This window comes from Pecten maximus, chromosome 13 (genome assembly GCF_902652985.1).
Source record: "Pecten maximus chromosome 13, xPecMax1.1, whole genome shotgun sequence".
Taxonomy (NCBI): domain Eukaryota; kingdom Metazoa; phylum Mollusca; class Bivalvia; order Pectinida; family Pectinidae; genus Pecten; species Pecten maximus.
In genome coordinates this window covers 28,234,349-28,246,312 of record NC_047027.1, presented here as the reverse complement: position 1 = coordinate 28,246,312, position 11,964 = coordinate 28,234,349, and the positions used below count along the sequence as shown (strand labels likewise).

The 11,964-nt window shown below is 35.4% G+C and overlaps 1 protein-coding gene and 1 long non-coding RNA gene across 2 annotated transcripts in view; both read left to right on the top strand.

The window, feature by feature from the left end:
* LOC117340611 (hemicentin-2-like) overlaps window positions 1-9,913 on the top strand; it is a 22,855-nt gene extending 12,942 nt beyond the window's left edge. Inside the window, exons 2-8 of the mRNA XM_033902375.1 lie at window positions 1,701-2,063; window positions 4,884-5,138; window positions 5,479-5,760; window positions 7,225-7,551; window positions 7,897-8,193; window positions 9,671-9,692; window positions 9,832-9,913. Of these exons, the coding sequence (XP_033758266.1) occupies window positions 1,701-2,063; window positions 4,884-5,138; window positions 5,479-5,760; window positions 7,225-7,551; window positions 7,897-8,193; window positions 9,671-9,692; window positions 9,832-9,913 (1,628 nt within the window). The remainder of the gene's footprint in view (window positions 1-1,700; window positions 2,064-4,883; window positions 5,139-5,478; window positions 5,761-7,224; window positions 7,552-7,896; window positions 8,194-9,670; window positions 9,693-9,831) is intronic.
* Window positions 9,914-11,544: 1,631 nt separating this feature from the next.
* On the top strand, window positions 11,545-11,964 carry LOC117340963. The gene is made up of 2 exons (XR_004535518.1): window positions 11,545-11,615; window positions 11,850-11,964. It is a non-coding gene; the product is annotated as an uncharacterized LOC117340963 (long non-coding RNA).

Genomic DNA, 11,964 nt, shown 5'->3' with positions numbered 1-11,964 from the left:
AATAACGTAAGGCGAAAAGGCCAAACCGCCCCCCTATTAATCCCGCCAAAAAAGGCGGGAGCCTTAACCGCCAAGAACCCCCAAACGTAAGGGAGAGCCACCGCCCGATAATCGTAAGGCGAGAGCCACCGCCCTTTAACCGTAAGGCGAGAGCCTCCGCCAAAGAACCGTAAGGCGAGAACCACTGCCCTATAACCGTAAGACGAGAGCCACCGCCCTATAATCGTAAGGCGAGAGCCACCGCCCTATAACCGCAAGGCGAGAGCCACCGCCCTATGACTGTAAGACGAGAGCCACCGCCCTATAACCGTAAGGCGAGAGCCACTGCCCTAGAACCGTAAGGCGAGAGCCACCGCCCTATAACCGTAAGGCGAGAGCCAACGTCATATAACCGTAAGGCGAGAGCCACCGCCCTATAATCGTAAGGCGAGAGCCACCGCCCTATAATCGTAAGGTGAGAGCCACCGCCCTAGGACCGTAAGACGAGAGCCACCGCCCTATAATCGTAAGGCGAGAGCCACCATCCTAGAACCGTAAGACGAGAGCCACCGCCCTATAACCGTAAGGCGAGAGCCAACGCCCTATAATCGCAAGGCGAGAGCCACCGCCCTAGGACCGTAAGACGAGAGCCACCGCCCGATAATCGTAAGGCGAGAGCCACCGCCATATAACCGTAAGGCGAGAACCACTGCCATATAACCGTAAGACGAGAGTCACCACCCTATAAATTTAAATCTTATAATAAAAAAAATGAGTTCGACACCGATTATAAGCGCTATTCTTGATATATACGCAATTATTAAACTGTCAATGTTGTCACACTGACGGGGGATTTTTTTTTAAATTTTCGAAAATGCTACACACAACATAACAGTCCAGGATTTATATAAAATAGTGAAAAATCGAGATTATGAACATGGTTTTGGTTGTGTAGGCCTAGTAGATTTTATTTTATTTTATTTTTGTTTTGTTAGCACTGATAACAAAGGCCTACCTTACTCCTAAATCGAGCCCATGTTAAATTAAATCATCGTCGGCTAAATTAACGACACTGATATGACCGGTTAGATGGGAATCTGTTTCGAACGAAATATCCTTGGAATCATTTTCACCTTCTATCATGATGACTTTTATTTAGAATGTAAGAGCTGATATTCTACCGAAATAACGTAAATCAAGACGATCAAAAACATATGTGTTTTTGAGGAATCGGGTCTATCCAGTTGTACCCATTCAATGCCGCATCACTTCAAAATGATAACCGTGTATCATTGCGCAGAAAAACGGTTTTAAAGCCAAATTTGTGCCAAAACCATTGTATGTCATTGCTATTGATAACGACACGAGGGACTATATCATTTCTTTTGAAAATTTCGTCTGTTCCGATATTTGAACTTGATGACGTCAGTGACAGGATAAGCGGTAGATTTAAATACGTCTAAAGCTACAGTAAATAAATAATAAAAAGAATCTTAATGAATGTATACATACGTATTGAACTGTTGTAATTAAACAGTCGTTATAATTTGGGTGACAGATTAATGTTTCATGTCGTCCTGCGACATTCTATATGTCTGTCACCCGACTTGTATTCATGTCGACTGTATATTACTATTTGGTAACAGTTCAATACTTAACCATTTCGTTAAGTGAAACAGCGGTACATTCACATTAAACGTTTCATCCAATTTCATACTTAGATGCTGTAACCCTGTCTGGGTCACCTGAGTACGCTGTCCCTGGGACTAAGTTTACACTGACGTGTGATGTACCAGAGGAGGCCAATAGTGTCCAGTTTTACCGCCGTCCTAACGTCACTACTACAGTAGGTGTTATACAAGTAGCTGGTGACCAATGTTACAACATCCAAGTCAGCCCCGCCGTCCCCTGTACATCGGATGTCTGTTCCTGTGTAACGTGTGGAGTAACCATTGGTACAGTGTTCCGGTGGATCATACAGCCACAGACGGGAGACCATGGATCTGTGTGGTACTGTACACGTACCAACCTTAACCTACCTGACCAGACACTGGACAGTGATGACTATACACTCACTGTAGCAGGTAAGTGTTAAATATGATAACGTGAACCTGTTTACAGATATAATCATACTATTAGATGTGTAACAATTCTAAATGCTCTTTTATTAGTATTTTATATGGTTAATGTATTAAATTAACATAGATAAAAGTATTTGGGGCAAACTTTAAAATCAGTATTTTATTTAATTAGAATTTCATAAACGATCAGTGTTCAGCAAACACATTGTTCCATATTCTTTCTTTGTTCTACATGATCTATAACCAAGAAAACCAATGTGAATGTTCTTCACCGGCATAATCCGGTTTTGGATGGTCAATAATTAATAAAAACCGTTAGTTTGTAGAGATGAAACAAATTGGACCAAACAAAAAACAAAACCTAACAGTTGCAAACAATACCTGAATTGTTGGGTTCAAATATGTAGCTGATCTTCTACCTCGTTAGTGAAATGGAGACAAGTTCACACTACCTAAATCATTGTAATTACTTGTTTCAATACGACATGTAGGACTATGTGTATTGCTCACGTCAGCTTATATTATTAGTTTAAACGTTTGATATGCTTTTACTATTTGTCACAATATATTTCTGATTTGATACCCGGGAATCCCAGTTTACGAAAATATGAATTTAACCGAGAGTTTTGGTTTCGGTAGTGCTTAACTGCTTATCAAGTAATAAGTATTCGTCTGATGAATACTTGATATGGTGTCTTATAGAATTGCCCAGGATCCATTAGAAGGTATGTCCTCCATCCGTACGATTTTGTAGCGACGGTACGTACAGCTATACGTCATGGTTATATATCGACACCTGGTTCAGTGTATAGTTGTTCCGTTTATATAACAAACTTTGTCTATTGCACAGCTGGTCCAGGAAATTCTAAAGCCCTATCACCGCTGGATACTACCTACACCAATGGTATATTTTTGTCAACAGTCGATATGAAAAAAATGTAAGCATCAATCACTGTCAGGACATCATCTTTGCTTATCTCATCTGTTATACCTCAAATTTGTAGACGGCCCCGATTCCTCCATAACTCTGTCCCCGTCCGACACTACCTACACCAGGACAGAGGGGGACACGTTACCGGACATCACCTGTACAGCGGACTGTAGACCTGGCTGTACCTTTGTCTGGACACGACCGGACAACACCAACTTTACTGCCTCACCTGTGTTGTCACTGGGACAACTGGACAGATCAGAACACGGGACGTACAGGTGTACTGTTAGGAATGTTGTCGGGGAGTCGACTATAATAACAAGTGTTACTGTACAGTGTAGGTATATTTTGTTAATACTTGATGAATGTCAATTCAAACTATCTTGTTTATAATTATATATTTTGGATTTACCATCCTGCCTTGAATGATATTGATATTAATCATAATTCTACACATGTCAATGAACATCTACTATGGTCGGAACTATACAGGAGGAAGATGTTGTACAGAAACTACTTTTTTCAAAACTGATTGGAAACTCTTTGGGGTCCTTTATAATCAACAGACCTCTTATTCTACTTCAGGTTACAGTGTCGCTATACGACTGATTTTACAGTACTATGTCGTAATAGGGACTTAAAAAAGACAGTTTTGTTGATAAATCCACCTGTACAAATTTAATATATTTAATACTTACAAGCAAAAGTACAAGGATTGAAACTATTTGTATGAATGAATAATTAAAACAAATTTAACGCTTTTAAGCGCGCATTTAATTTATTCTTTTTGACTTACAACAAGTCGTTGAACACTTTTTTTTTTATAAATATGTAAGAAAAAAAAAAGATTCTTGAATATTGTTATGTGAATGGTTATGAACATGTAGAATTATCTGCAATCTTTTTGAAATTACATATGGTAATATTAATTTGAAAAAAAAAAAAAAAAAAAACTGAACTTTATTAACTTACAATAAGTTAATATGCAAAGTGATAGATGTTTTATTGATTAAGGTGAAAAGCAAATGTATTTCCAGAATGGGATTTATATTTTTAGAGTATTGTAATTTTGCTTTAAACAAATCCATCACATCCTTAAACATTTGAATTTGACCTTCGAGCCGATGACACATACCACTACTTAGATTATTAGTTCATTTTGACATTACCACTTTCATTATGGAATATCAAATATTTAATCGGTTATAATACCACATTGTTAATACTATTAACCGAATGATCTTGAGCACTTCTAAATGAAAATTATTCCGAACCGAATGCGCTACATTGACTTGCAAAATTGCATATATTAAATTATTTATTAAACCACAGCTTGTTTCAATAATAAACGTTTGAAGACGCTTTTGTGTTATTGTTTATGTTTATTAAAGATATGTAATGTTTATTGCAGTTTCTTTTTAGGGTAACTTTTTGATGAAATTATTTTTCGTGTTTACCTGTCATTCATAATTGGGGAATCTTCACAGAATATTGAATTTCAACAGCTGCCAGGCCAATAATAACGCACGGTATCATTTTGAATATATATATATACGACAAATTAAGTGTAGCTATATTGATATAAATATTTTCTTCCTGATTTTCTAGTGAAGTTGCATATACTAAGACTTAAATTTCCATTCGGACACATACGTTTTCTCGCAAGCATTAGAAAATGACACTGTAGTGTTAATTGTTTTCCAAATAAATCAAAATAAATTTTGAATTATTCTATTATTATGATAATAATTCAATACCTAAACGAACTCGGTTCAAACAAAATATTGTTTCGCGCAGTAATTATGTGTTTTAAAGAGATTAAAAAGTTAAAAGCAGACAATCGTAAATGTTAACAAATCAATAAATACAAAATTTGAGTTTACATTTTCCAGATGGACCTGGAGATAGTACTGTATTTGACCCGCCACAAAACAGTGTAGACATTATTGAGAATCAGACCATCTCAGATGTCAGGTGTTCCGCCGACTGTAGACCAGCGTGTACCTACACCTGGTCTAGATCAGGTACAGATTACACAAACCCACTGAGTCTGTCTGTGGCCACGAGGACCAACGCCGGACAATACACGTGTACAGCCAGAAACATTGTCAGTCAGGGAACAAAGACTTGGAACCTTATTGTCAGATGTAAGATGCATGAATTTTCGTTGAGGGTTATAAACAAAATCAAAAAGAAAAAACTCTACAGTGACTTTTATTTTTTATGATTTTTTTGTGAGACATTCTGCAATTTAATTTTCTCAAGTCTATCTAACTTAAGGTTCTAATTATGTATCATCTGCATGCAAAACATCTATCACGTTAATTCGTCTTCCCTTCTTCGATGACATATGTTTCTGTTTATCGTGTATGGTTGACGACCTTCCTTGTTTTTGTGTACATTGCATGGTTAGTATGAATAGGTATTTGTGACAGTTTGATTACGATGAAATTTAATGTATAGAGAAACATCATGTTTGTATTTTAGTCCCACCACGAATTCTCAGTCTTGATTACACTGACGGTAATTCTGACGTGGCTGAAAATGGACCCAAGTCGTTGATGTGTTCGGTGGAGAGTTCCCCTCCGTCCACAATACAGTGGTTCTATAAAGCCAACAACACAGATCTACTGACCACCCCAGACGTCCTGGAGAGTACCTACACCCTGACTAACGCTGACTGTCTGGACACCGGACTCTACACCTGTTCTATCAGAAACAGTGTCTCTAACACAGCGGTCACCAGGGATATACCGATCAACGTTCTGTGTAAGTTTTCGTTTTATACCTATCTATCGTTTTATAGTTTAATATTGCACAAAATAAATTGTAATTTGATTGATTCATTTCACATCCCGACGAGTATTGGAAGAGCTAGGGCATGGCTTTGTCTATCCATCTGTCCGGAATGTTTATATCCGGAGATCTCCTATATTCTTTTAACGGATCTGTTTGATGTTTGATATATTTAACATCATGATATGCAGTTGTGTATCATGGAGTGGGTCATCTTGATGATTCCTGTGATATGATCTTACTTAAGGTCTTTTCCTTCGTTTATTTCTGTATTGGTTGATCTTTTTAGTATATACTCTCCCGAATTGTTCAACCATTATCTTTTACATGTCTGTACATTTTGCTATTTCATGGAAGTTTTCTTAATCATATGTAATGATTTTGTATTTCCCTTCGACATCCTGCGCCTATTGTTGTCATTGGAGTTCAAATGTAACTGTGGAATGCTTTACTAATGTATATTTGTTATACCACAATGTGATATCTAAGGACTGATTGTCAAATTTGTTGCTTTTTGGACTGATGAAGAAAAGTGAAATTCGTGCAAATGAAGTGAACAGCTAAGCGGTTCATGTACCAAATAATATCTAGTATCCATTTCTAGACAGCTATCTGAGCTATCGACAGTAGTTGCTATCGAAATTACTAGTGTTCTGACAGATCATATGATTAAAAACTGTCTGCACTAAAACTGGCATTTTTATTGTGTTGATATACTTCTATAACAATTTTACACAATTTACAAAATGAAAATGTATTCAAGTCTCTGGCGTTACAAAACTAGATCGACAATGCAATTTCCAAATGAGCTTTATTGATATTATCCTAATGCGGAAACCTAACTTACTTATCACCTGGATTATGCTACATATGTGAAGTTTGGAGAATCTTGTTTTATCATGTAATTCTTAATAGTAAGAAATCCTTACCAATTAGGTTTACTTTTTGACTTGTGATTTGATATAAATTTATTTTCAATGATTCACGCGATGCATATCGTAAAAAGATAGGCATTTCCTGATCTGTTCAAAAACTGACAAAACATCGTCTTAAGCCAATTCAAACTGGTATATATCAATATATATGTATAAAATCGATTTGGTTCGTAGCAAAGGTCAAAAGAAAGGTAAAAAGAACTTGTTATCGATATGACCAATATTGGTACATACATGTACCTCGCGATAAGGTATGGCTTTATAACTAACGTAATACATACGAGATATATTCTGATATCAATCACACAACATGTGTCACCTATCGTGAAATTTTCGTATATCAAAATTACTAACTTAAAATACATTAGTTTTGCGATATTCAAATTCCATTATTCCTATTAAAAGTATAGATACTCCTATCATTCAGAGGTCCATTGAAGACATAATTTCAGACACGAATGAATATTTACCTGTAACATTTGTGTATATATTTGTGTTGTAGGTGAACCACGTCGAGTCGTGAGAAATGAAACTGACCAAAAGTATAATTTAGAAACAGGAAATATTTTAGTCATGTATGCCTTGTTCCTCTCGAATCCGGAGCCAACTTTTTCTTGGTCCTTCCAAGCATCACCGGACACAGTTGTTACACCTTTAGTCGACGGAACAGACAATTTTGCTATCCATAACACCTTTGTGATGATGAATCTGTCTGCCGTATCGGTTGGGACACGTACAGATATACGGGAGGCCTGGTTCGGAGTCTACGGTGTAACGGCGACGAACAGTCAGGGCAGTAACACGTTCAGTTTTATAGTGAAAGGAAAAAGTAAATAACTATTGTCATTTTTCGATTTTACGTTTCTGATCTTTATATATTGTCCCAGTAGTGTTATTCTACCCGTGAATATTACACGATGCATAATTGGTGTCATTATTATATATGAATAAGGAAAATATATCCATAACAATATGATATATTACTTACGAGGAGACTTTCAATGCGTATTGATCGATATATTTATATAAACGATCTGGTTGACATTGTGTACATGTATTTCTTCAACACTATTTTAAATGAACTGTTTATATTTTTGAAGAAATATCTCAATGTATTAATGGCTAAAATAACGTTGTGACTTTGGAATAACTATATCTTGTTTTAATACTGTAGACATGCCGAAACTGCCGAAGAGTTTATCAGTTAGCTGTGGAAATCCCCATTCCGTCGAAGTGATGTGGAACAATGGTGGAAACACCGAGTACTTTCGTGTTTTATACAGCACTGACAATTCCCTACAGTCAGTTATAGATCCAGCGACGATCTTCAAGCAGGTGGACGGAAATGACGTGTACAGTGTAACTATCGACAAACTAGGTGGGGGGCAGCTATACTTCTTTAAGATTGTAGCATACAACTCACACGCTAACATCACATCACTTGAGTCTTCAGGATGTAGAGTTCAGGAAGGTACTATGTTGCACTCATCAAGATTCGTATCACTTCAAATGTATATCGTGTATATTTTAACATTCATCATTATAGTCTGCAATACATAGTGATCAGGTAATAGTACTAAGTCGTCATATTGTGATGATATTATGCCATTAACTGTTTACATTATAATGATAAAGTAATGACATTAACTGTTTACATTATAATGATAAAGTAATGACATTACCTGTTCATAATGTAATGATAAACTAATTCAATTAATTGTTAACATTGTGATGGTGACGAATTGCCATTATATGTTTACATTTTGATGATAAGTGTGATATAGTAATGTAATAAGTGAAATTGATAAATATATTATCTGTCTGACCCTTGGGTGTAACCCATGTGTTCACCTGGCCAAAGCGTATTGATTAACTTATGTGATAGCCGGCCCTTTGGATCCGTGTAACCATTGTGTTACCTAGCAAAAGTGTATTGATTGATTTACTTATCATTCTTATGTAGTTATCTATTGACCTTCCTATGTACCTTTAATCCGTTGGCCAGCTACATTTTGTATTTCGTATAAGACCATGTAATAGTTTTATGTAGTAGTTGAAGGTCAGGAATTGTGAACAACTGGCCTATTCTTGTGTATATAAGGAACACATTATACGAGTCAGACTACCTCTGGGAGTCAGAGGAGTAAGATCTATTCTTTGTCCCGGGCTTTCGCCCGGAACGGGACGGGACAGGGCTGACCAGTACGAATGTATTTACAGATATATGATGTACTATACACTTAATAAAGTATCAATCAACCCAAGAAGAAGAAAACTCGATTTTATTATAATAAGGTAATGACATTAACTGTTTACATTGTAATGATATGGTATTGACATTAACTGTTTACATTGTAATGATAAGGCAATGACATTAACTGTTTACATTGCAATGACAAAGTTATGACATTAACTGTTTACATTGCAATGATAAAGTTATGACATTAACTGTTTACATTGCAATGATAAAGTTATGACATTAACTGTTTACATTGTAATGATAAGGTTATGACATTAACTGTTTACATTGTAATGATACTATAATGACATTAACTGTTTACATTTTAATGATAAGGTAATGACATTAACTGTTTACATTGTGATGATAAGGTTATGACATTGACTGATTTTTTTCTATTAATACATTAAGTTTGAATTACTGTTTAATTGCATGGATTCTCTTACATATCAGTTTACAGGACGTTTTTTCTCCCATTAGATACATGCATGTCCTATAGCCCTAACAGCCTTTACGTGACGGGAGTTGCACTGACGTGTATAGGCGGCCTAATGATCATGGTAACTTTGGGACTTGGAATCTTCATCACTCGTACGTATATATTTTGATTATAACAACCTGTTACCTTTTCTTTTGATCTTGTTATGGCTATGTTTTAGTGAAATATTTTGCGTCTTGATAAAAATTATTAACTCTGTTTGTTTCACAGGAAAAGGGCGTTTGCCATTTCGGTAAGTAAGCATCCGATTCGACATTCCGTGGTGATTTATCAAGATGTATTATAATTTCACGTGTCTGCAGGTATGTGCAGATATTGATATACACAGGGTCATATACTTGTAATAAATTTGATTACTACTTTCTTTACAGTTCAAGCAAATGTCAGCAATGCAAGAACCAGGGATTCGATCAAGTGCAATTTTCAGGGCGAGGTATTTTGATAGAATGGTAGAAGAATAAATGATACATTTTCATAGAATCCACCTGAAAAAAAAAGAAGAGAAAAACACTATTGTTCCTATAAATTGTTTGTTTCGTTAAATGGTGACTATACAAACTTCGCAAAATGCAAAGCAGTTACTTCAAAGTTAATAGTTGTATGAACAAGTTTGAACCAAATTAATTGAAAGTATAAGAACTTTTTTCATAAATCGTTGCGTTGTTAGAATACTGACGATAGGAAACCGTTGCATGGACTTTGTTAGTACTTGTTTTGTAATTAAACATGTTGTCCTTATAACTATAAACATTTGATTAGGTTATTCTTGTTTCTCATTCAATAGCAACGATTATACAAGAAGGCGAAAGGTAAACATTTTATAAAGTATTTGAAATAGGACATAACTGACAGCTTCATCGTGGGTTATTTGTATGTAAAGCTAATCCATCAATCATCAGTTTCTTTGTGGGTTAATTGTACGCAAAGCTAAGCAACAAATTTCAATTATTTACGTTGTTTAGAAAAAAATCCATATATGTGTAATAGGGATTCTCTAACACAAAAAAGGGCGTGTGCATTGTTTGTTACTATTCCTTATTTACATTTCCACAAACATAACTTCCCTTATTAACAATTAAATTGATAACGACACTCGTATTTCACTTTACTTTACTTTACTCAAAATATATATTGACAGGGCATGATTAACTGAAGCTAAGGGATGTTCGATGGATATTTTCTTTTATTATATCCTGCATGTTTTTCAATGTTAACTTCTTCCCAAAGAAGTAAACATGTTGTGTCGGAATATATTGATATTTTTACTACACACAGATCGTACCAGCAACTTGATACAAGCCAAGTAGCCAAAGCCTCTGTATATTCTGAAATAAGAACACAAGAAATTGGAGGTAAAATAAACTTTGTTAATTTTCATCTTTGTTTCCGCACATTCCTAGGATAACGCACGCGCAATGTGTTTAATTTCTGGTCGAGCTCGCGCGAATGTTCCCGACATACTGGTTACTTATCTACGCTTCTTAAGATATATTCCCCCGACCGGACGTTTGGTGTAAAAAAAACGCCATTATGTTTGTGTGAAACAAATGCTCAAGTAATATTTTATGTTGTCTATGAAGCAGTGGACGATTACTAGAAACCTGGAGTTATTCTCCTTAATAGGTCTCTATGTAAATCTATAGTTATTGTTCTTATTTTGTCATTCTTCTTTTATTAAACCAGAAGTGAACTGGTGTTATACACTTCAGTAATTAAATCGTTTAAAAGATTATGTTTCACACAAGTTTAAAGTAGTAAGGGATTCAAAATAGTTTATTTTTGTATTCGTCGTGTTTAAATGTACCGTAATTGATCTCATTTTTTTCTTGAATAATGTACTTGTAGGTGAGAATGATGATGAAGCCAATCAGAGGTAAGTATAACTACATTTAGTATTGTAAAATGGTTTTACGACCGCTTTGCTACCGATTTCATCAGTTTTCTAGTAAGCATTACAAGTGAAAATTGCTGATTACAGCTTTTGATATAAAATAACAATCTTTTTCTAAATTTAGTGGACACTTTTCTCCGACAATATGAAACAATTTTCTTTATTTTCTAACAAGATTTTCTCTCTTTTTCATCAGTAACTACGAGTCGTTGGAAGGACGGTCCAAACCAAACGTCTATAAGGAGCTACAAACCGCTTCATCTGGTAAGATGTTACAATCGATTAAAATTGTTATATTGCAAATATACGTTACTTAAAATAGAACATAAAATCATGATATCAAAACTTCATTGGCGGTACATTTTCCTTTCTTAGAAACAACTACTATTGCTTATTTCGATGAATTACAACTTTGAAACCAACCTGAAAAAAATGTAAGTAAAAGAAAAAAAACTACCAACATGTCATAATCAAGGATTAATGTTATCTTTTTTTCAGGTAGCAGCGGTTTATACACTAATACCACAATAGCAAAGGGCACTGCTTAACATGACGTATAAAACGTCATTGAGAAGATTTACTATGCTTGCTGGGAATGTACACAGGCACAAAC